The following is a 26,238-nucleotide window of genomic DNA, read 5'->3' as shown; positions in this document are numbered from 1 at the left end:
CAGTCAGTAACATCCACCATTTATTGCTCTTTTTGTTAACAGACAAGTGGAAGAAAAGGGATTTCAAAAATGATTATAGAGGACACCCTTGGTGAACCTAATAAGCATAAAGAAAGGGAATGTGATCATTTGAGAGTATGTATATTGTGTTTTGTCGACACCTTCAAGGTAAAAAGGAGTGAAAAAAGTAATGGTTGTGTAGAGTTTTTATCCTTCACCAGTTTTTCTTTCCTCTCATCATTATGAAATATCTGTTCGTGTGTTTGTAGGTTCATAAAAATACATTCTTAATTGTAGTCTTTTATTTTAAATATGCATTAGATCAGTTCATTTAAAGAAGTTGATTAATTGATTGTTAAAATAATATTGTTATTTTTATTCAGGTGAAGTTCCTTTTTAATAGTTTTCATTATATATTTTGTAAGTTATAGTATATTAATACAAAAACTCACAAAATATATTTCATACTACACTGAACCAATTTTTTTTTCAAAACAAAACACCGGAAAAATTAATTATTCTACCCCCCAAAAATAAAATACAGCACTTGTGATCTGAAGTATATTAGATTCCACCCACCATTTAAGGTAGATGCAGTTCCATTGAAGTTACGGGATTTAATAATGTTCGTTGCCTCCTTACATTCTTCCTTGTCTGTTGTCTGTCATAGACTGCACCAGAGATACTGTTGTGTTTTGTCGCCTCTGGCTTGTGAGGAGCCAAGTTGTGTCGGCAGTAGTGAGCAACATCTGTTTTGGGCTTGTTGTTCCTCTTGGCTGCTTTTCAATTGGATTTCCTCAAGCAGGGCCAAAAGCTGTCACCTCTGCCAGGCACTGTTAGTGATCACTGCCGGCCCCTGTATTAAGTAGGTGGTTCAGGGCTAAGCTAATAACTCTACCTCCTCTCCTGAGCCAAGGGGGAACCAATACTGTGTTTCCACTGGCATCCATGTGTATGATCCTTTTAACTGTACAGCCAGTAGTGGTACAGTGGCTTGGCTCTCCCACTGTATGGGAGTTGAGTCACCGTGTGTGACCCGATGGGGGACACACACGGGAGGCGACGTCACTCGGATTCAATTTATTTTCTATAGAACTAGCGTGACGAGGTGAAAATCGCTCCCACGACTTAGCAATACGCAACCAATAGTAGATGTGTATGCAAGTTTGGGAAGCGATGGAAGATAATAGGAAACGGTTCTGTTTCTGTTGCCTGTTCCTATCACCAATCAGCAACAGGTTTGTTCATCAACAAATCACCTGCGAGGACAGGCCAACCTTGAGGACCACTTTGGAGATTCCTGGTGTAGTGGTTCACTGCCTGACTTCGGTGTAGGCAGCATGGAATCAAGTCCTGCTCGGTGGCAGAGTGATTGTGCATGCAAATGGTTGTCTGTCTCTCTGTGTGCTCTGACTACACTCTTGCGAGGATACCAAAGGCCTGAGAGTTTAAACGTTCTGTGCAGGATTTTAAGTGTTTCTGTCTGCATGCTTTTATGGATGTCTGATGGAAAACCTGACAACTTCACTTTTTTAAACGGAGGCTTTAGATCTTCCTGGATTCTGCTGGAACCAATCTCTCTATTTTAAAGTTACTGCCAGAGTGCTCACACTACCATGGGTACTTCTTGTTTCCGCAGAAACCTCAATGGTTAAACTGTCTGTGCTGGATTGGTTGGAACAAAAACCTGCCTTATACCCTTTTTATGATATGTTGCACTGCATCTGGAGCATCTTTGCACAGATTACACCCCGGGTCCAATCTGGTCTGGTAGACCTTGGTCCTCTATGCCCCTTGCACATAAGGTCTACCCTTACTTATGCTGCTATGATTAGAGCATCTGTGCTGTCTGTATGTCGGCACAAGCCACATTCTTGGTGTCAGCCACTTCCTCAACTTGCCGGTGTTACATTCCAATACTACTCAATGATGATGTGCTTTATATGCACACTACTTATAGCAGGTTGTATGCACAGCTTTTTTTCACATTCACATTATATTTGATACACCTGATTGGGAACTTTTTTTACTCCTTTATCTTCTATTAAGTTGTTATCTGTGTTAAAAAGTTCATAGTACCCCGTCTCTTGGTGGCGGGTGTGAAAGCCTGCATGGGGAGGTGTTTATCTCATCAAAATGACAGCAGAGCAGCCTGGCTGTCTACCTGCCTGTTTGTCTGGCTTCATGTGGTCTTGCCAGCTTCTCTGGCCAGCTGGAGCTGTTACACAGGGGTGAATATGAAGCGAGGACCTGCACAACATCAACTCCGTGGTTCATAGCACTGACAGATACTTTGATTTGACATGCCATGAGCAGTTAAAGTGAAAGTTATGTATACATGTTAATTAAACTGTTTATGCATGAAGAGGTCAGAGACATTAGCAAGTCCCAGTGCAGAAGTGTGAATTTCTTGCCTTTTTTTCTCTCCCCTCCATCACAGCATTTTCACCTCCTCTGTCTTTCATTTTCATGATTATTACCAGGTGTAAGAGCAAATTTTTCCTCCCCCCTTTTTGACAAGGAGGGATGCAGATAGCTCTATTTGAGAAAAAAAATGTGAGTGTTTGAATCTAGGCTGATATTTGTGACAATAAGTCAAAGTTGTGTGTTTTACAAAGTACCTGGAGATAGAATTTGTTACCTACCCCCTTAAGAGGAAAGAGTTGGTCATGCAAATTTCAATTATTGAGGACCAGCCTGGGATCGATCCCACAAATGTGAGGCCAATGCTCTAACCACTCATCCAGCGGGCCGCCCACGGACCCAATCATAAACACACTAATATATAACAATGGGAAATGTATCTTTTGAATCTTTAATACACGGTAACAGTTTATTTTCAATTCAAGGCACAACAATGGCTTGTGTAATTCTACATTCCACTGGTCAAATGTATCTGTAGAAACCAGCTGGCACCAGTAATTATTCCCAAATTGTAGTGGTCCCGAAAATAGTAAATGCATCTGCTGATTGTGTTTGTTTTTAAATAAGGCTTTAAATAAGAATTTGACACTTAACTCATGACTGAAAAAAGCTCTTATGTTAAAGTATTAACATTTAAAAGGACCTCCACTCAGTTTCTATCCATATGTACAGTGAGCTGTGTACATATGGGCATGATAAAACAAACTCTTAACATTGGTGCTTTCTTTCTGTCCACCAAACTCTTACAACAGATAAAAAGTAAATCCTTAATGGTGAAACAAATTTAATTTTCTTTGTTGCATTGCATCACTCTCTGGGGGTATGATTGTTTTTGGTCAAACACAATGTTTGCTGGATTTAACTTTTTAAACATACAATTGTACCGTAATTAGTTGGCTCCTAATTAATTTATGCATTCTTGTTTGATGTGCGGTATAGCAATACTTTGAAATCAAGTGTGCGCATCCTTTGCATAAATTTATACAATTTGCTGCAAAGTTCAAAAGAAGCACGTTATGAAAACTGTACACACATTTAAATAATGTGCCCCAATTTTGTTTGTGTTTGTTTATAGTGGGAATATTAATGAATTAACACTTTAAACAATCCATCATTATTGTTATGCTGCTATTTATTTTTAACAAAATTATTCTCTAATAGACCACTTTTCTTAATGTGTGCATCATGTTCTTTCCACTTTGTTCACTGTACGCATAAGCTTGATTACAAATATGAGCAATGATCAAAAACATGGCAATCAAATGAAAACAATGAGTTGGGAATTGTAATGCAATATGATAGGTTATCCGTAAAAACTGTGCAAAGAGCCTAGTTAGTATACACAGTATTTTTTCTATTACAAAATAAACTATCTGTTTCTTTTATTAATCCAGTTAGCATTAAATAGAAATGCACATAATCTTACAAAGCTATAGACATTCTTATAGGGCGGCCTGGGGTCTGGGATTTGATCCCAGGTCAGTCCGCGCTGTGTGGAGTTTGCATGTTCTCGCTAGGATTGCGTGGGTTTTCTCCGGGTATTCCGGTCTCCTCCTACATCCCCAAAACATGTATGGTAGGCTGGTTAAATTCTCTAAAGAGCTTCAAGGTGTGAGTGTGAACATAAATGGTTGTCCATCTCCTTGTCCCCTGCGATTGGCTGGCCACTGATTCTAGGTGTCCCCCGTATGGTGCCTATAGATAGCTGGGATACGCTCCAGCAACTCCCCAACCCTTGTGTGGATAAGCGATTTTTGAAAATGAATTAATATAATAGAGACTGTAGGTATTTTTTTATATTCCTTTATTATTGCCTTGTGATGTCTGCTGCCCATTATTTCACTAGACCTTGATGATTTATTCTTCAAGTTTTACCTTGGGGTGAGATGAACAGTACTTTCTTTGTGTGAATTCCAGATGAATGTTGCTAGATTATAAAAAAATAAAAAAACGCCTCTTTCTGTTGACCTTTTATCGGATTTCACTCACCTTTTTCGGGTTCCTTCTTTTGTTGAGGCAACAGGTTTACATTATGGCCTGAAGGCGGACGTACAAGCTTTTCTGTGTTTGTGCAAAGAAAAAAAAAGGGAAAAATAGAACTGAACTATTTTTCTGTGACAAAAAGTACACCATTTATGCATTCAAGGGCAGGGTATTGTGGAGTTCAGGGTACAAGCCACATAATTCTGTGTACATGAAATATCTTTTATGTGTCATTTTTTCATTATGTTCCTTTGCTCCCTTTCTCTGCTTCCACCAATAGTTTTCCTTGATGGTTATGACAGGCTTGGGTTGCTCTCTTTTTGAATGCGTGTTTTTGTGTCTGTCATTATAAATTACGCACTCACATTGGTAATATTATGAATGCTTGCACATCAAGTGCAAGCATAATTGTGTCTATCCCTGAGAGAATTCTTATTTTAGAAAATGTAGCTTTACTTTTAATTTGAAGTGCTTTGTGATGGGGTTAGGGTTGAGGCACATTACTATTGCAGATGATACAAAAAGGGTGAAAGTGTGGGGAACCTGTTCACATTTTAAGCACAATTTCTCCTTTTATATATATATATATATATATATATATATATATATATATATATATATATATATATATATATATATATATATATATATATATATATATATATATATATATATATATATATATATATATATATATATATATATATATATATATATATATATATATATATATATATATATATATATATATATATATATATATATATATATATATATATATATATATATATACAACTAGATATTTATTTATATATATATGATGAGACAGACAAAACAAGTGTAACAACTTTGTCCTCCCGTCTTATTACTACTCTTTCTTTGTCTGTTTGCAGGGCCTGTTCATCTTCCTGATATATGGGGTGTACAACACAGAGGTAAGTCTGCATTGTGTCTCAAGGCTGACGCAGTGAATGAGAGAAATGACAAGTTTCTGATGGGCTCCATGGTTAAAAGCTGTGCCGGTTCGGGGGGTTGTGGCAAGCGTGAATTTCTCTGAGTGTGTGTGTGTGTGTGTGTGTGTGTGCACGCGTGCGCATGTGTGTGAGACCATTGATGGTGGGAGGAGGACTGAGATGGAAGGGAGGGGGACGTCGTTTCCACGCAAGCGTCCCACTGCCCTTCATGCTTGGACTAACTTATATGCATCCGAGTCCGACCATTAAACACTGACACGGCGTCGTTCTCAGCCACTCATTGCTCACCCACATTGCCTAATATTTCACTGCCTCTTTAAGTTTTTAAACTCACGGCCCTCCATTTAGAATACTGACAAAGCTGTTGGCCAGTGCTTGGCGAGATCCCGAGTGGTCCCCATACAAAAGACAGAGGAAGAAACAGCCGCAATGAACAACTGTGAACATATACTGTGTTATTAGATCATGCTTGGCTAAATGGAACAGAGAAAAGATGCAATTTAATGGATGGGACCCACCTCATGAAAATCACTCTCAGTCAAAAACATGTAAAGATGACCGCATGTATTATAAGCATGTTTAAAGGATGTTCTTCAAACCCGGCCAACATTTTAAGGTCGTCTTGTATGAAGTGAAATTAAGAATTTTGAAGTAAACATTTTGAGAAAGCAAACTTGGATAGCTAAACTAAAAATGTAGACAGATGTGAAAATGAATAATCTATATTTTTGAATTATATATTACATTTTAAGATGCCTTAGAGCCCTTTGCCAACTTTCAGTGAATTTCCTTAACTGAACGTAATGCTTTTTTTACAGTGATTGTAACACAGTGGGAAAATTAGGCAAACACAGTTTTTAAATAATGCATAAAATAAAAGTGTCCTTTGCAAAAAAATAAAATAAAAAAAACAAATGTATAAAAAAGTAGTAATCCAAAAAAGAAACTAGAAAATATTACGCTTTTGTATATTTCACCCTTTTACCCCGAAGTACTAACCCCTCAGCCACCAGGCCACCATATACCCCTTATGTTTTTTAATGCTAATGTTATGTGCTATTTGTATTAGGCAAAAATTTCATTTAAAAAAAGTGCTTTGATATTCTAAGGAATACTTCCTCAATGTCAAAAATGTAATCAAGCTGGATTCCCACCTTTATGAATATGGCATGGAATGAGCTTTGCCTCTAATGTACTCAAAATGCATTGCATTTTTATTTATGTTTTAATTTTTTATTATGACTAATTAATCACCCAATTAAAGCACCTCATTTTTCATTGCAATTATCTTTTGCTTATTGGTCACCTTGTATTAAAACGCTTTGATGACCTTTTATTTCCATCAGATCCAAGGATGTCGGCAGGTGTATGCTGCTTTCATATGTTAATTGTTTAATTTACCATCATTGAAAACCTTGAGTGTGTGCTCAAGCCCTTAAACACATAATGCTAATCTAAAACAATGCCCTTCCCCTCATTGTCAAATAATTCATTAAGTGGTGTCATGTAATTGCCTCAACAGGAGGCTCCTTTTGATATCATTGAAATATTAGAAACCTTCCACTATTAAATATATTATAATCATTTTTCCAGCCTCTCCACTTGTTGCACTTCTTGTCTAAATTAGTATGCTCGTGGTTAATACATTGTTATTGTTCTGTTTACTCTGTACTACGCACAGGGGTTTATATATATATATATATATATATATATATATATATATATATATATATATATATATATATATATATATATATATATATATATATATATATATATATATATATATATATATATATATATATATATATATATATATATATATATATATATATAATACATGTGTGTGTGTGTGTGTGTGTATGTATTGTAATTTTCGAAATATTATTTACACCTGAGTATTAGTCACACTTGCCAAAGAATTCCCAATGAAACGGGGGGAAAAAATAACCTTCCTGTGTGGAGTTTGCATGTTCTCTCTTTGCCTGCTTGGGGTTTCTTGTGGTACACGGATTTCCTCCTACAACACAAAAACATGCATGGTAGATTGGTTGAACCCTCTAAATTGTTCTTAGGTATGAGTGTGAGACTTCTTTTGCCCTGCAATCGATTTTCTGGCAACCAATCCAGGCTGTGTAAAATCTTCAAATGGATGAAGTGTGAATTATTTCAAATAAAAAGAGTTGACTGAATGAATGAGAATACTAGCGAATAACTAAATATTTATTAATATTTAAAATATATTTTTTAGTAAACACTATCAGGTGAATTATAGTACAAATGGTTCATTTGTAAATATAATATTTGTATTTATATTAAGTAGTTATTCATCCAAACAATTTGTAAACAAGATTACAAATTAAATCTGGTGTCACCTCTTGCGCTTTATTCGGAAATGTTGAAGAATAATCCGTTTTCTTTGGTACGTGATCTGTTTTCATCTGGAGTATAAAAATGTAATCTGTTCTGCAAGGGCAGTCCCTTTCCCTTCAATAGCTCCATTTGTTGGTCTCACTGCTCTGTGTTGACAGATGATATCTTGAAGTCCTCTTCTTAGTTTGCCATCTCTATGTGTCACTTTCAAGTCCCATTAGCCACCAGGACACACTAGAGCACTTTTACTCATTTGGCTTCACTCACACACTTCTTTTTTTTTTCAACTATTTTCTTTCATCCTCCACAAATGTCTGCATGTTTTAAAAATGCTTTTGTTTTGCCTAAAATGTATGCTTTAACACACTTTTTATGTCATGCATACATAATATTTTTAAAGTATTTCTTGTTTTTTTTTTAGGTTCGGACTACAGTCAACAGGATTAAAGAAAGGAGGAAGGCGCTTAATTTTTCAGTATGTTATCCTTTTTCATTATGTCTGTATGTAATTCACAAGCACGTACGTGCATTTGCACTTACACACTTCCCAGCACACACACTCAGTCCATGCACTCATACACACACAAACTCAATTTTCCAATTTTCTTTTTGTAGGGGAAACAAAATCCACACTTCAACAATGCCGATGAGGGCTGGCCACAAACAACCTCTTACATCTACTATCCTCTTACTAGACGACAGTCCATGTTAGATGCCCTTATACATCAAACACACACACTCTATAATAGCACTCCCCTTTTTCCCCCGCTTCACGCTGTCCATTGCGGCCCCTTCATCCCAGCAATGTCAACCTCTGTGCTGGGTTACAAGTTTCTAATCCAGGACAAGCTGTCCCCTGACATTAAAGTGTCAAACCAGTATTTATACCTCGTGGGATGTTGTTGCGATGGTACCGCATGTGCGTGTGTGTCTCAGCCTCAGCAAAGCCCATTTCAGACCATTATGAACATTTGCAATACTGGGTTCTCAACATTGCACCCTCCTTTTACCCACCATCACACACACACACACACACACATTGTGATTTCCACCTTATTAGTGATGAAATTAAGTTTACTCTACTTCCTAGCTTATGTGAGTGAAGGCTTTATAGCCACCAACTCTGTGTCCTTTCCCTCCCACCGTGCCCTGACCCGCAGATACCTCAACCAATATTCCCCACCTTGCACCCATCAGGTCATTGCAAAAGGAATGAAACCATTACAAAGTGCAGATTGATTTTCCAAATATCATGTGCCCCTCCACTTCTTTTGACGCCCCCACCACCTCGAAGATTGACACTGTAAGAATGTGAACAAATTAAATAAATAAATAGATCAGATGAGTTTGTGGGGTTGGATTGGGGGCTACTGGGGCCCATATCCATTGGTGGAGCTTGATATATTGGCTGCTCACGGCATCAGTGAGGCCCCCCCTCAGCATCTACTGTCATTTTTACTGCTTGCTTCTGAGGTGGTGGTTTTCCAATCTCGCTGGGTTACGCTACTAGAATGCATTTTTTAGACATCGCTGCCACCTGACGGTTTTTAGCTAATGCTGTTTTGTGTCATAAATCCTCTGAAATACCGTATCCACCTGTCCTTTGGTTGCATAGGAGACATTTTGCTCTAGATGACCGCACATGGCCCCATATATCCCCTTGTTGTAAAACACAGAATTGGGTATTGTGCCCCGCATGGGAGAGATAAAGAAGCTTACTGTCTAAAAGGAGTGTTGTGGGGTATGTGGTAGAGTTTGTTATATTTGTAATGATTAAGGGATTAGCCTCATAAAATCATGTACAATTGATTGATATCATTGATTTAATGATAATTGAAGAAATATTCATATCTGTATATATCATAGTATATATCAAGATGCCTAAATACAATTCCCTGTCTATAAAACAGCTGACAGGTCAAAATTTTGAATTTGTAGTGTTTAATTCAGATTTTTCTTTTTTTTCACTAATAAATCCAAATAATCCACTTCATCCCCCCTTTTGTAATCTAGACCTTTCACATGACTAGCGCATAGTTTGCCCTCTTCCCTTGGGATTTAGATTTTAAATGCGAACATGAACACACAGCCACTTTGACCAATGTCACTTGCCTGTTTGATCTCAATTGCTGACCTACACTGACCTTCCTCCTCTACGTACAGAGCCAAATTGCTTTTAGAAATAAAGCTGCCAGTTTCTGGCCTCATATTAAAAAAAGCCAAACCATTCACCACACTTTTACCTCAAATCCCGTGACCCAGCTGACATATTGTCAATTAAATGCAAAATACTATTCTTCCCTGTATCCATGTACGGAAAGCACATCCAATGCTAGGGTTTACATCAACTAACTACATGAGTAAACTATCCATCAGCTCATTGTTGTACGAAGCACAGATAGACATCCAATTAGTCTTGCATTTAAATCACAGGGTGGTAACTGAGCTCACTTGGCTTCACACCCTAACTGATTAAACTTCATTACAAAATCAGACTTACATGTCAGAAAGAAGAGTGTTTCTGTTACATTTGTTATTAGAAGTATAACATTACTAAATCTTGCCCTTGCACACCCTGAAGTCTGCATATTGCATATAATACCAGAATAGAGGGGCATGTGGCCATATGAAGTACATTTTCACATTATTATTGGATGCAGCATTCACAACTACCTCATTTGCAAAAGATCAACTTTTTTGCGTTAAAGTATTATGAGTATTAATTTAATTAACTGTTAATAAAATGCAACATAGAGGGCAATAAATGTCTGTTTTCATTAAAAAAATATTATAACATCTTTAAATGAAACTGATCCTATAATTTTATGCTCACGTGACACTTCTTTTGTTTATAGAACTGCGCCAGTTCCCGGCCATCTAGCTCAGGAACTAGCTCACAGCCTGTGAGTTTACCAACCTCTAACCAGGATGAGGCAATCACTTTTCATAAGTTCAACACCCAAGGCCAGAAGAAGGGGGAAGAGTCTACCACAAGTAAGTTGTTAAAGTAATAAAATACACACCACACCGAGATTTACATTTTCTTATTACAGTCTAGAGATTTACGGTGGCAAAAATTTAAAGTTTTAATTATAAGTAGCTTAAAAATGTTATAAAAAAATCCTTACAAGTAAATTTGCAATAAGTAAAGCGTGTATATGTCAACCCGCATAGCAAATTGAATCGGAAGTCACACTGGGAAATTACTAGGTAAAAGGTAAAAATGGTTCACCAGGTGGATTTTTTCTAAATTGACATTTCCAAATTAAATGTCTGATAAACATCTCTTTTGTTCATTCTAAAAAATTCTAACATTTTTGTTTGTATGGGTGAAGTTGTTGTTTACATTGACTCAACTCAAAAAGGCCGAATAATCAACTTTCTCTTTGTGTTTGTTGACTGTCAGTCACTTCCGGGCCTGCGAAGAAGTGCATGGAAATATACACACACATCTACTATTTGCCAGTGTCTGTATTTCAGAAATACAACAGTAACCAGAAGAACTTTTAAATACAAGCAATTTCCTCCACTCTTCAGCAGCTGGTTTATCTGTGATACATTAGTGCAAGGCCCTGTGTATCTGTTGAAAGAAATCAGACATCAGAAATATCCGGTTCACTGTAACACTAACCAGACACTCTGACATCAATCTCCCTGGCCAAGGTATCTTAAGAAAATACTTTATTGTGCAAGAATTGTTAATTCCTAATTTCAAGCATGTACATTTAAAGAAGAGGTTGAATCAATGACAAATCAAAAATACTATGGTTTCAAAATTGTAGATAACTATCTGAAATACACACAAATACACCCAATTGGCTGGTCACCAATTCATGGCGATCTCTACTTGGTGCCCATGGTAGACGAATGCTTGAGTATAAGTGGTATGGAAAATAAATGAATGAGTAAACTAATAATATACCACCACTACTACTGTGATTTACAATTTGGTGCACCTTTATATAGTTTAATTTTTGAGCCATTCATTGAAGGTGCGCCTTATAATCCAGTGAGTGCAATCATTTACAAAGATGAAGCATGTCCACGCCCCTTTTCAAATTAGTCCACGCCCCTTCTCAAATTAGTCCAGCTAATTATGTGTGATAATATTAATTTTCACCAATCACATGTATCAGGGACATTAATATTAGACATAATAGCATTTACATGGGCTATATGTACTGCTCCATGTAGCCTTCATTCTGCAATACACAACCTTTCTTTTGCAGGTGATTTGCATGATCCTCCACATTCTTAATGCCTCGCTTACTCAGTGCACAGTCGTTAGTGTCACTGCCTGTGTCACATTTATGCGAATGAGGCCATGCTGTAACCAGACAAATGAGGCCCTGGATCACAAATAATGTGTTTAATATTACGCAATCACTAAAATAAATGTTTGGCAGATAAGATTATTCAGACCATTTGCTACTTCAATCTACTCCCGTCTCAATGTTACCACATGCAAATTGTGTGTGCATGATTGACTGACTTTATGGCCAAGCACTCAGACATAGTGTACTGTACAGATTTGCCTTATATTAAATGTAGCAAGGACAGACTGATAGAAGAAGGCTTGCGGCAACCTAAAGCATTTAATCAATGAATTACAAGTAATTATGATATTACTCAATATATTTATTGTATTACAGGAAGATTAAACACAATTTGAGTGCATGTTTGATATCGGATCTTGAATGGTGTATTTTACAAACTATACTGTAATTGTTTAATTGGCAGTACATGTATTACAAACACACAGTTAGAATTTAATTAGTAACATACATGAGAATATCTATATTGTGTAAATGTAATAACGCCCCAGAGAATCAAAGTGTTAAATGTTATAGTACTTGTCGTACAATGATTTGTGCAGCCTTTTTTCCCATGGGGTTTTATACAGATATCAATCAGAACATACAGTTTGGGTCTGAATGATTTTGTCATCTTTATCTGCGTACAAGGTCTACCTCTTCTTAATAACATTTATGCTATTATTTCTGTCGTATTATCCTCCTTTAATTTTTCAGTTTGGTATTTGCATACTGCATATAAAGCACTAAAAAGACACAGAACAGAAGTACTAAGGGTTGAAGAGTAGGTGGAAGTGATGGGGGAATTGAATTGAAAGGGTAAAGGTTATGTGAGTGTTTGTCTATGTGCATGAGTGTTGCATTCTTGATGAGATGGCCCCGCACAATGGCGAAGTTGAAGGTTGCGAGTCTTTTTAAAAAGGATAACATGTCGGGTCATGGTGTGAGCACTTCATTCTCTTGCTTTGTTAAAGCCTCTATCTTGGTGAGCAAAGACTAAGTAGTTATATCATGGCTTGAAAAAGAAATGGCATAATTTCCATGTACCTTTTTAAAAAAATATATTATTTAAACCCCAGCCAAAATGCTGTGGTACTTGTGTGCATGAGTTTTTTGTAAATGCCTTTATCTACCCATGTCAGTGGCTCAGAAGCAAGCAAAACAAAAACAAAGCACTACAATTAGTCTGTGTATAGTATACACAGACTTCCGGCACTCTATACAACAAAATAAGTCATGGCGTTTTCAAACTGCATAGCTCAAAATTATATCAGTATTTATTATTTAGTTTCATAGTGCGCCATGTAAAATGAGTGCCGGAGCAATAAATACTGGCAAACACTGTAAAATACAATTAGTTTGAGTCCAAATGAATACATGTGCTTTTGCTTATGCTGTAGATAATTTTTGCCTTAATCATCATTATATCCTTGCAATCGTGAAAAATGAAGAAACACTTGCCTTTCGCTGATCATACTGACGGAATCATGCTTTTCCATTTTGAGTTGTGACAGTAATCTGTTTTTTCAGGTTCAGTAATTTTTGCTGTTAAATTCTCTGTGCTCTGCAAATCTCAACACAATAAATGTACAATTGGGAGTTCTTTTACTTTTAACTATATATTTTTAATAGTGATAATTTCACTTTAAACCTGCTGGAAAAATAGGAAAAAGAAATATTTCGTTCGCATAAACGTTTAAAGTAGTTTTTTTCTAGCTATCATTTCTAATGTAGTTTATGGATGTCAGATTTCGGGCCTTCTTTGAAAATGCATCGCGGTCAATTGCAGTAATCTTTTGTGGATTTTTACATGTTAAATCAATTATTTGCAAGCCTATCTAGTATAGTATATTTGGGTCTCTTTGCCTATGTAACCTACTTGGACACAGCTAAACATGTCATGCATAGTTAAGCCCAATACATTGACATGCAACAGGATCGCATGTTCTAACACAGTTGTGTAATGACAGTATCATCTGGGTACCATTTCCTCATGTGCAAGTGCCCTCCGGGATAGCCATGATAAGTGCTGCGCCATGATGACAATGTCAAGTTTTAATATTTTCAAACAGTGTGTCTGAAGAAAGTTGAAATTATAAATTTAATGTCTATTCTGGTTTATATGTACAACTATAAACATAGATAAAGTAGTGTTTGATGAGGGGACATATGCTTTAATATACTGTTTTACTTTTGCTCATTTTTAACAACCAAGATTATGATCAAAATGATAATGCTCTGCCATCTTAGATGCTATGCGTGACCTTAACTTTAGCAAATTAAATTGTTCTGGTTGTGTTGGAATAGTTTAAAATGAGTTGGTGTTACTATTGGTTTATATTGAAATTATTGTATTCATATTTTAACATTCAAATTCGGCTTTTGTACGTTACCTCTTCTGAGTATATTCAAATTAACAATTGCGGGCGGCTTTAGTCTATGACCCCGGACGCTGGTCAACCAAATTATTATTGGATACATTTCTTATCACTACTTTTATACGTGTTTCATATCGTGTGCCACCATTGACAATCTCTGATTTCTATGTAACATGCATCATGCCAAAAGAACCCTCACCAAAAATATTTTTTGAGAAATCCATCATGTGTGGCCACAGCATGCTCGAATATTTGAAATTTATCATACTTGGTGAGACAAAAAAAGAGCTTCTTTAGTGTTTTCTAGAGTGGCTAACAGGGAAAATGATTTTGCATATTTATTTCCCCAGCTACAGTAAAGTGTAAATGATATTTATTTTATGCAAAATGCTGCACTGTCACGTGCTGACCAATGTCTTGAAAGGAGAATCTATTCATAATTCAGAATAACAACAAAGCATAAGCTGTGGCATTGTCAGCTATAACAAATTGATGTTAGGATCGTACTGAATTTGTATCTGCTTACAGAGGTTGACTCCATTATACATACTGCAGTTGCCGCTGAGTGCGTAGTAATAGGATGGATGATGGATGACCGAGCTACACCGGCTTCCATTCTTGGGATATTCATCTACAGTATTTATGTGGTCATTTATTTATTGCTTTAACCAGAAAGACCCCAAAACTCAGAATAGGGTCTAAAGGATGTTGAGCTGGGGCTATTACAGAAATGGATCTGAGCTCTCTGAGGCCTGGAAGTCATCTCTTAAGCAGGTGTCAAATATATTGATGTCACTCTTAACATTTATTATTTATTCTTTTACCATAGCCCAAGATTAAAAAAGAAAATCTCCTGACTGAGCTACTACTTTACTCTAAGTACCTTTTTCTCAAAGAGAAAAGTACAATTATCTGTTTATCCTTTTTTAGCTATATATACTGTACTTAATACAAAACTGTTTAGAAGATGCAGATATCCACATTACATCATGATTTTTTACACTAAGAGCAGCCTGTAAAAATCCATAAGACGCACTGAACTTCGAATGAAGGTGGACAAAAAACAATTTTTCAAAAATTTTGGAAATGAAGGGTCAATTTTAGATGCGACAAAGGTTATTGGTTATTGTTAAGGTCAAAAGTAAATATGTTTTCTTGGCAGTGTAGTTATTCAAAATATTCTTTCTTTTTTCTTCTTCCTACTATTGCTTTATTGATTTTATCTTGTGTTTTTAATCTTTTTTTACATCAACCTGCACAAGGGACTAAAGCTGGAAATTGGCCTTCGGCTATAATGTTACATATTTATAATATGTATATGTTCCTTAATATGTATTGTCCCTTAAATTAATCAAACTCATACTACTGGCTGATATATGCACTCCTATTGGCTGCAGTTCATTAATTCATTTCTTAGATGTCACGCTTACAGGCAGAAAGCGGCAGAAACCCAGATCCGGGTCCCAGCATAGACTGTATAAATGTAGAAGAGTGCGGTTGATGTCATTAGGTTGATAGCATTCATAGAGTCCCATTTGAAGTACGGTTTAGGGTGCCACTATGAATGATGCCATGTTTCCCTCTACTCTTATATATTACTTATAAATTGCATATTTGGGGTATTGAGCGGGAACCCCAAAGCACCGACTAGATAAAGATTCTGAGAAATCCCGGAAATGGAAGTGGCCCCTTCAATATTGTTGTTTAGAGATAGATTACGACTTAATGATTTATGGCATTAAAAAAAAATCACCCAACTAAGAGTTGTAACGAGCGGACATTTTTTAATTAAGAGTACTCATAAAGACATAATTCCTGACCACCTCAGTATTAAAGCTTTGCAACTATATTGCGGCTACCAACAATACCACAAAACCATAATCCATTCTTCAGAACTGTTTTCTATCATATGCATCCCAACAGCCCATGTCAACGACATGCTGGCAGTTCCCAATGAGCCAAAGTGGTGAAGAGAAAGAGGGGGTAAAGAGGGGTGAATCGGGTTGTAGATCAGGGCAGAGAGGATGGCGGCATGGCCAGTAGGTGACAGGGGAATAACATCCCTTTCTCCTCAATCGACAGGGACCATAACTCCTGTCCCTCCAGGGACAGATTGAGAAAGGCAATAGCCCTAGGGGCTGTGAAGCTCGGATGCTTAGGAGAATTGAAAGTTAAAAGAAAAACGATGTTTGCCGAACCACTACTACTGGATCAGCATCACTATTTGGAATTTTAAGCCATAGTGACAATAGGACAGTAATTAACTTGACTTTGTTAAAGAGTGTATACCTCAGAAAATGCCAACAATTCCTGACTATTTTTTAAAGATTATTTTAACCCTATTTTAATGTACATGTATTTACTGACCACAGTGGTAAAACCCACCCTGGACCAATTGCCAATAAATTTTAGAACCAGGAATTAATTTAATTTTTTTTGTTGACTTTATTTTATTTTTATTAATTAAGATTGTCAGTCTCCCTGTGCCCTGCAACTGCCTGGCAACCAATTCGGGGTGTCATAGTTGGATTCATTCAGAATAAGCAGTCAATGAATGTAATGAAAGTAATGATGAAATAATTAGGGCGTTTTTAATCAAAATAACCTGTTTTTATGTAATTTGGGTGGCCTGAGAGAATGTCATTTTAGAGGTTAAAATCTATTACCTTTAAATGTCGTATGCTTGAGGTTCTCATTCATGGAGTTTTCCATCTACCTCATTATAAAAATGGGCAAAACATGTATGACCAGGCATACTACGAGTGCCATTTTTTTAATCAGCTGGTGATGACGTGTGCAAGTCCAAGAGAAGTTGTGAGAATATTTTCAGAAAGAAAATTTTCTACACCAATGTCAGCTGAACTTGGGTGTATGGCATGGAGGATGGAAATGGGAGAGGTTGGGAGGGAGGGTGAAAAACTACAGGGTCAAGTTCATGACTGAAAACATTTGTATTAGCAAAGGGCCAGAAACAATGTTTTATAGCTATATAAAATAATTCCACGGTGGAAAAAAATATAATGTCGCAGAAACATTTTGTGACTTTAAGAGAAACATTTGTCTGCAGAATATTATTATTTTTGACCATTTTGTTTTTACTGGATTAATTTGTGGATTATATAAGTGTATTCATCTTTTTGTCTAAGTGTAGTCTATTTTTACACTCACATATGTGTGCACACAAATATTAAAAGACCACATACATGCACAGGGGTAGCTTAATCCGCCTCCACCCTGGTGCTTGCTCCGTTGAAGGTGAAAGACGTGTTCGCTTGAGCTCATTGAAAAGTAGATGTGACAGTAAATTTTTCAGACCCTTGTGAGATGGGAGATCTTGTTATAGCAGTCAGGATGGGGGTCAGGGCAGTGGTTGCTTGATGATTGAGGAAAAGAGAAGTAAATTCATTCTGCTTCGGGCACTTTGTCAAGTGCCAGTAGCTTACCGTTGAGAGCCACTCACCCATCACCGTGTTACGGCCCCAGAGGTCACCTCCCTTGCCATAAATCTACTTCGTCTCCTCGTCTGCTAAACCTATTGCCTTCCACCGGCCGAGCACGATCAGTGAGAGGCTGCAGCTGTGAGGCCTTATAGTCACTCAAAAGAAAAAAAAACAAACAAATATAGATTGCGCCGATTTTATAAGGAGCAGGGAAATTGATGTTTTTGAGCTATTTGGGGAGGGGTTGTCCAGACCTTTAGGGGCTGCTGTGTGGACCGTACTGTTTCATTTTAAAGACATTTTTGTTTAAAAACACTGCCGGTTTGATTTTAATGAATAGACTGCTTCACATTGTCTATTCTTTTTTTTCCTTTTTTTTAATATGTTATCATACACCATAATTACGCTTGCCCCAACTTTGTGGGTATGTTATTTGAAGTTTATATTTCTTTTTTCCCCGCTTAGGGCATCTGTCTATGAACATACCCTTCTTCAACATGTAGTTTTTAACCACCAAGCTGCTTTCAATATAACCTCTTATTAGGTGGTGATTATCTTGCCTCCGTCTGGCTTCTTTCAGCCACTGACTTGAAGTCGGAGAGGCCAGGGGCACACGAGGAAAAAAGGAGTGAAAACTTCCTGAACCAAGCTTTCACCTCCCACCTCTTAACTCCAGCGTACCCCTCAAACGATTGAAAAGCAACCTTATATATTTTTGCTGCAATCAAGAAATATGCCAAACGCTTGACTGTCCGAAAATGATCCTCCTGGGGGAGGATCCTTCGTCATTCATATTCAGCAGTGTCCTCTTCCAATAGAGAAGATGGCTAGGAAGGGTGCAGCCACTGATTTGGGAATTTCCCCTGCTAAATCTATGTCATACACTCAGGTTAATTTAGACTGCTATTACACTGCTTTAATGCAACTTATTTTTTTGGTTGGTTTTAGTTTCGCTACATTCTTTAACTCTTGGAATCCCCTCAAATACTCAATGATTAGGATTTTTAAGGCTGAGAAAAATGAAAGGAAACAAAAATCTGACAGAAGGAAGACATGGATGACATGGAAAGAAAAACATAGTCTGGCTGGGGTCTTCATAGGACACATATCAGCTGTCACTCTATGGTCTTCCAAAGAGTAACACAATAGACGGACAGATGGTCCCAAACGCACAGCAGTGATCAGGCTTCATGCCAGACGCCAACAGGATCTATCTGTTTCTGAATTGGATGTACATGTTTGACTACCAGCTTTTGTTGTTGAAGAAACCCTCTTGTGTTTTGGCTACAAAATGGCCATTCCAAGTGTGACTATGATGTCTGTGTTTAGTTTGATTATAATTAGCAGACTATCAAAAGCAACACATCAAGGTGTTAGGCCAACAATACTGTGACTGATTTGCACTGAATGGCTTTTAGCCAAAACTGCAGCGCATAATGAAAATTTGGCTAATAACCAGTAACCACACAACCATAGCCCCTTCCCCTTCTGGCCTCTTTCTTCCCGTCACCCTAGACTTCCCTGCTATTCTCACTTACTAACTTGTACTTTCCTGAAGAGCAGCTCTGATACTCAGGAATAATGAACTCCTCCAATGTGCTGACTTATTCCGTTTCCCTTCAGTTGCTGACATCTTATATGTACCTAAATGAGAAGCGATTCAATGAAGATATTTTCAAGTATTTTGGTTTGTGGGCGGGGTTGTCATTCAATGACACAGTGAAATTACTTTTGGTAGTAGCTGATGTCGCCTGATACGTCTTCAGATCAACCATCGGCCAAAGAGATTAATCCCGACACAGAGAGCCTGTTTGAGAGCAGACATGACAGGCGACAGAGGCAGTTCAGACAAATTGGGTGGACGGGTCCATGGTAGTGATATACCTTTTCCTATGCAGAGTCTGTAAATCTGTTGGCATTATTTAAATTTTGACATTGCCAGATAAACTGATTGTAAAAGTAAATAATTGTCTTTTGCTAGATAAATGAAAAACATTCACTTTTTAGTTCTTTTCTGAAACCAATTTCGCCTTTGACAAAAAATAATAATGAACAACAAAAATGGTTTTAAAGAGACAATGTATAAGAACCTTGGAGTTAGCAACTAATCGTTGTGGAGTGACGAGAGGGGCTTTGGTTCTACGCACCATTCAGACCGCTTACTGCTCAAATACGATTTTTTTGGCTTGTGATTTTCTTTGTCTAACCATTGAGATTCCTTTTTTTTTTATTGATTCTGCGCACTAGTTCGTAGGCTTTCAATACTCAGTCAGTGTGTGAATCCCAAATTAAGAGCATCATCTGTTTGCTTGAAAAATGAATCACTAGGACAAATTGATGCACATGGTCTCATTAGTCATCCTTATCTAGGATTATCACATCTACTCTAATGGGCTAATGACATTTTTTCACTTACTCATTTAATTCTCTCATTAGCTTCTGTTTTGTCTTGTGATTAGCGAATTTGAAGAATGTAAGTGGATGCATAAAAATACTTAAATTGGGAATTTCATTAATTACTCATCATTTTTTTATGCTATAGAACTAGAATGTATCAATTCAGTTGAAAAACTTTTGTTTTTTTTTGTTGTTCTTGAAAGTATGCTGAGGTGACGCTGGTCAGAGAAAATTGACTAACAATAAAATTGTTTGTATGCAGTTCAGCGATCCAATCCGGCTGTTTCAAGGGAGTCTACTTCATCCTCCAACAATTCCACAGGCACTACTTATCTGTGTACACAGGTAAGTAACTTTCTTCCTTAATGTGGCATAATATTGTCACTTTCAAATATAACTTTTGAGTCTTTGTGTTAATAGGGTGGTTAACAGTTCTATCTGGACTAAACCAAAAATAAAATATATTCTAATGCAAATCAGGGCAATCCCATGAAAAAAATATTTCCTCATTCTCTTTTTTTTCTCCATTGTTTCGAATCTTTAATGTTTAAGATCATGAAACAAAAAAGACATATCTACTAGTAACCATGCAGTTTTTAAATTAAGATTTTATTAATTAAGGAAAAATAATCAAAGCAGTCTGACAGTCTAGAAAAAGTGGTATCATTTTTAAATTATTTGAGGGAGGAAATTACATGGCTAATGACATTTTGTGGAAAGCAGTTATTTTTCACTGATCACATACACCCATGTCTGATTCCCTGCAGATAGATCTGTTAAATAAAGAAGTTACTTATATATAAACTGACAAAATGAAGCCAAAATATCTTTAAAATGTACAAGCAACTGCCACTATTTCCAGAAACTCAACCGAGATCTGACAACTGTCAGTTTAGAAAGAGTTACAAAGCCATTTTTAAAGCTCTTTGACTTAATTCAACCATGTTGAAAGTCTAGGCTATTATTGAAAATGCAATGATGAACTTTCCTAAAATTGGCAAGTCTACAATAATTAATGATAAAGAACAGCGACGTTTGATCCAGGAGATGACAAAACAAACGAGGATATCACTTCCCTTAAGGAACCTGCAGGCCTTTTTGCCTCCATTAAAGTTAGTGTTCCTGACTCAGCAATAAGAAAGATAAGACTGGGCAAACAAAAAGTACATCCGTGGTGGTGTTCCAAGGCAATAAAGCTGAGAGGTGAAAGAAAAAAAAAGAAATACTGAATTCGGCTCATCCTCCACGCAAGGCACCTTTTCCTTCTTCACAAGGAGCATTCAAGTTCTGAAATGGCTTTTAAATAAATTTGAAAAAAGTTAAAAAAAAGAAAAAGTCAATACATTATAATGAATTAACTCAGAGCTAGGGTTAAGTTTTGGAGTGGCCTTGTCATATTCTGGATATGAATCAGATTGCAATGATTAAAAATGTGGTTCATGCTGGAAAACCCTCTAGTTTTGCTGAATTCAAACTAATCTGCTGGAAATAGTCTCTTATATCTCCACAGTGGTGTGAAGAAAACTACTTGATGACCTTAACACTTATAAGGGAAAATATTCTCAAAAGGAGACAATTATTTTAAATCTAATTTACTGAATAATGTGCTTTTATATATTAACACTACAAATCAATATCTGTAAATCTGTCATCTATGAGGATAGGGTTAAAAAAAAAGCATCAACTATTTTATAAATTCAGCACAACCCTCTCATGATCATCTTTCAAGCTCAGTTATTATGCATTTAAGCACACCCTCTTTTTCATGGCGTTTGTCTACATGTCCCCCTAGTGACCAATGTAAGTACTAGATTATCTATTCACTTATACTACTGTAGTGTTCAGTATACATACTGCAATTGCATTCTGTTCATAGTTTTGAGTTTACCATCGAATACCTTTGAAAGAGGTGAATAATAATTGTCTTCAGTAATTCATATGTGCTAGTTATGGAAGATTGTTATTGTTGCAAAAAGTAGTTCTCAAATAATGATGAATGATCATTCACTTATTATCACGAAATATAATCAGGGTTTTTATTTTATTTTAATGGTTTAACAACAACAGAAATGCATTATCAGCAGGCAGGCACGGTTGCACTAAACAAAAAGAATCTTAAATAGGTTGAAATATTGCAAGGTATTTTTTTTTTCAATGTCAGTTCAACATCTGACGTCATTAAAGATTTGGTTTTCTTTTCCTGCGGAACAATTGCCTTGTACCAACGTCAGACTGCCCTGCCTCCAAAATGATTGAAGGCGACTTTACTCTCCATCCAGCTTTGTTTTTTCTTCTCAGATGTTGGGTGGTCCTTGTCTCTCGCTTTCTCTTCCACTCTATCTCCTTTTCACTCATTGTCAAGTTCACAGCGTCTGTTTCTCTTTGAGCTTTATGGCATCAAGCCGTGGCCTGAAACTCAATACTTGAGCATACACAATTAAGTTCACACCAGAGGTTATTGGATGTAAGTATGGTCCCAAAAATGTGTGAATCAGGCAAAGGAAGGGAGGTTAGTAGAACAGGCAGGTTATTTAGTCAAGGTTAAATAAATATTACAGGTTAGAAGTGCTATATGCTGCATTGTGTGGATTTTACCTTTTGAGGGTTTTGCCTTGCAGTTAAAGGCAATACAAGTCAGTATTTATTGTCCACAAGCAGACCCGCTGTAGCGTGCACTTAAGATATATACAGTGACTCATTGAATTGAATTGATTTCAATGCTTTTATTGTCATTATACAAGTATAATGAGATTTAAACCTTTCACCACATAGTGCACAAATAGCAATAGACAGATAAATAAATAGTCAATAAATAAGAAATGAATAAATAAGTAATCCAAGCAAGGTCAGAAGAGTAAAACGGGTTTATCAGAAATACAAAGAGTAGCTCTTACTGTGGGCCATGGCATTTCTTTTTTCAGGTTTTAACATAAATCAAGTCATGTGCTTCTTGTTTCCTAGTAAATAAAAAAAACATTTGCATTGGCCTTTTAGATATCCCTACATAATACACTTCATTCATTCATCAGAATGACACAGATTGTATGACAAAATAGATAGACTCTTGCAATGTATCCAAACAGTAACCCAAATAAAACCCAGTTGACCTGTGCAACCTTTTGAATTGTCACAATTTTCCCATGTTCACATGCCCATGACAGCCCAGGTGAATTCCCCCACTTAAAAAAAAAACAAAAACAAATACACAGACAACCACTCACGCATGCACCCATCCCCAAGTGTACATCGAGTCATTCAGTTATTTAATGGGCGTTGCATGAATGTGTAAATATGTCAGGAGGATTTGGGAGATTTCCTGTTTTGGCTCATGTACCTCATATGCTTCCTGGCAAGGGTCTCGTGTCATTGTCATTGGGGCTGGTGATGCACATGCTATTTTCCAAAATGATAAATTGATAGTAGGTATACAATAAATGACATAATAGAATAGAATATGGATCCCATTGCAATCAGACATTTGACATTATGATGCATAGTTGATGTTTTTTTAATTCTTTTTACAAAACACTGCTTTTTGAATAAGATGTCAAATTTACATAATATCTTATTTTTTAAAGAAATGTGACCATAGCACACAGCAGGAAAATAAAACATGTATTAGCTTTAAAGTTAAAGAAAATCCTATGAGATGTTAAGTATTTTAAGATTAGTGCTATGTACATTTGTGGTTTGGGGGGTTTTATGTACATAAATCCCATCCAAGAAAAAGAAAATGTTGATCTCTGTCTTTTGCCCTCACAAATGCATTCACATCCACATGCATGGTGGGAGAAGAATGGTCACGTTCCATTAATCCATAGCATGCAGTGGGAATTGATCAATTAGCCCTCCTTAAAGGTGTAGCTCAGCCTGATCAATAGCACTGATCACCAGGCAAGGGTTTTTCATTAAGAGGACCTGAGCTGCATGAGTGGACTCTATTAGCATAGATCACACGGGCTGTGAGGAATGCCAAGGCTGGGCCAAGATAGCCTTCCGTGCAACCGAGTGAATGACAAAGAATTCCATAGTTAATAAAATTTATTTTGAACATAAATTCGATGGGGAAAAAATAATCAATGACTGAATTTGCACTCAATATTCCAAGACAATTTTATGCTCCTGACTTTGGGAACCATTTTCAGATTTTGCTTGTTTGCTCAGAGCCCACAGACCACCCTGTGGAACTTCTATTTAGAAATAATATGGTGCACCAATATCCGAAATAGTGCTAGACAGTACACATGTTTGGTTAGAAAGATAGATTGATTGCAGTTGGTTTTCAATTAATGATTTTTTCTCCTTATTTAGTAATATGTAGACAGAGAGGAGGTAGTTTATGAAGCAATTGTGTTACCTGACATTAATTCCAAATAAGAAAAAGGCAATCTAAGACAATACAACACAATAATCATTTTCTCATCATTTCCCACAAAAGTAGAAGGCAAACACTGAGTGATCTAACTAAAATATGTATACAGTATATATGTGTGCATCTCTATGTATTTTAAGTAATAATTCAATTATATAAATAGTGGCAATTGTTCAATATTAATTGGTTAATTTAGATTATTTTTAAATCTGTCGTATTGTGTTTTTTGTCCAGTAGGTTGTCTCAAATCTATTATTTGCTACTCCAAATGTCCTTTGTTTTTCCTTTTTATTGTTAGTTACCTGAAAACAGCGGATATTGCTCAGTACTAATATTTTAGAACCCATGGGATAGGCCACAGCTTAAAACAGAAAACTTCCACTGACAAGCTCACCTTTCTCACCCTCTTCTAACCTCCACTGGGGCTAATGGCCATTGTTTCACTTAAACAATCCACAATGAATTAAAAATTGGCTATGCTTTGTTCAGTGAGCCTGATGCATACTGCTGTCACAGAACCTGTCGTTAATGTGCCATCACTGCATTTCACATCCTCGGCCGACACAGTCAGAGCTTCCTCCATCTGTGTGTGTGCGTGTAGTTGTGTGTATGTCATTGCATGTTAGGGTGTGTGGGGGATAGAGGTAATGACATGGTTACACTAGAAGTGCAAAAGATGCGCAGTATGAAAAATAGGTTGTTTGGTAGGTCAAGTGTGTGCGTGCCCATTTTTTTTTTAAATAGGAAGGGAGTTGGTCACAGACATTTTAAAACAGACAGGAAGAGATCATCCTGCTTTTGCCATGGCTTTATTTTCATGTCTCTTGAACAAAGTCAAATATTAAGGCAACTGCTAACTTGTTTGGTTAAAAGCACATACATGTTATGTCTAGTATTCATCTAAATATACACAGTGGACCACCATTAAAAAGAATAAAGTCTGACAGCAAATATGTCACCCCACACCAAAAGTGATATTATTAGTGATAAAATTAAGGGTTTATATTACTACAGTTGTTAAAACCAAAATATATAGACTACATTTTACAATGACATAGAAATCTAAATTATTATGATATTATAAACACTTGACAGGTTGATATATTTAAGATAAAAACATTTAACTTTCATTGTATCACTGCTATATTAGTATTTCAAACTCTCATGATTGAACATTTATGTAGTTATTTATTTCACAAGTTCATAGATTTGGATAAAATGTCCCAAAAATGAACTATTTCTCCAAGTTAACACACAATGGAACTTGTCAGATGGATGCCTCGTTGGGATGTGCATTAGAAGAGTGATATTTCCGTGCAGAGTGCGCTCTAGGTGGGTGGGATTGGGTGATGTGAATGGACAGATGACACCCACATCCACCTCAACTGGGGAGAGGAAGTCACTATCAGAGCACAACAGGAAAGCGAGAGAGAAAACAAGTGACTTTTTGGACATTAAATCACTTCCGTTTTGGCCTACTTCCTTTTCCATCCTAAACTTCTTCCTCCTCCCAGCTCAGTCCAAACCACCCTTTTAAGCGCAATTGATTTAGCTGTCTGATCTCTTAGTTGAATTTTGCTATTT

The 26,238-nt window shown here is 36.6% G+C and overlaps 1 protein-coding gene across 1 annotated transcript in view; it reads left to right on the top strand.

Moving 5' to 3' along the window:
- LOC144196687 (adhesion G protein-coupled receptor D2) overlaps nt 1-26,238 on the top strand; it is a 51,967-nt gene that overhangs the window by 19,394 nt on the left and 6,335 nt on the right. Inside the window, exons 18-21 of the mRNA XM_077717067.1 lie at nt 5,301-5,342; nt 8,176-8,229; nt 10,610-10,748; nt 20,545-20,627. Of these exons, the coding sequence (XP_077573193.1) occupies nt 5,301-5,342; nt 8,176-8,229; nt 10,610-10,748; nt 20,545-20,627 (318 nt within the window). The remainder of the gene's footprint in view (nt 1-5,300; nt 5,343-8,175; nt 8,230-10,609; nt 10,749-20,544; nt 20,628-26,238) is intronic.

This window comes from Stigmatopora nigra, chromosome 5, assembly GCF_051989575.1.
Source record: "Stigmatopora nigra isolate UIUO_SnigA chromosome 5, RoL_Snig_1.1, whole genome shotgun sequence".
In the NCBI taxonomy this organism is placed as follows: Eukaryota; Metazoa; Chordata; class Actinopteri; order Syngnathiformes; family Syngnathidae; genus Stigmatopora; species Stigmatopora nigra.
This window is presented reverse-complemented; position numbering and strand designations above follow the sequence as displayed.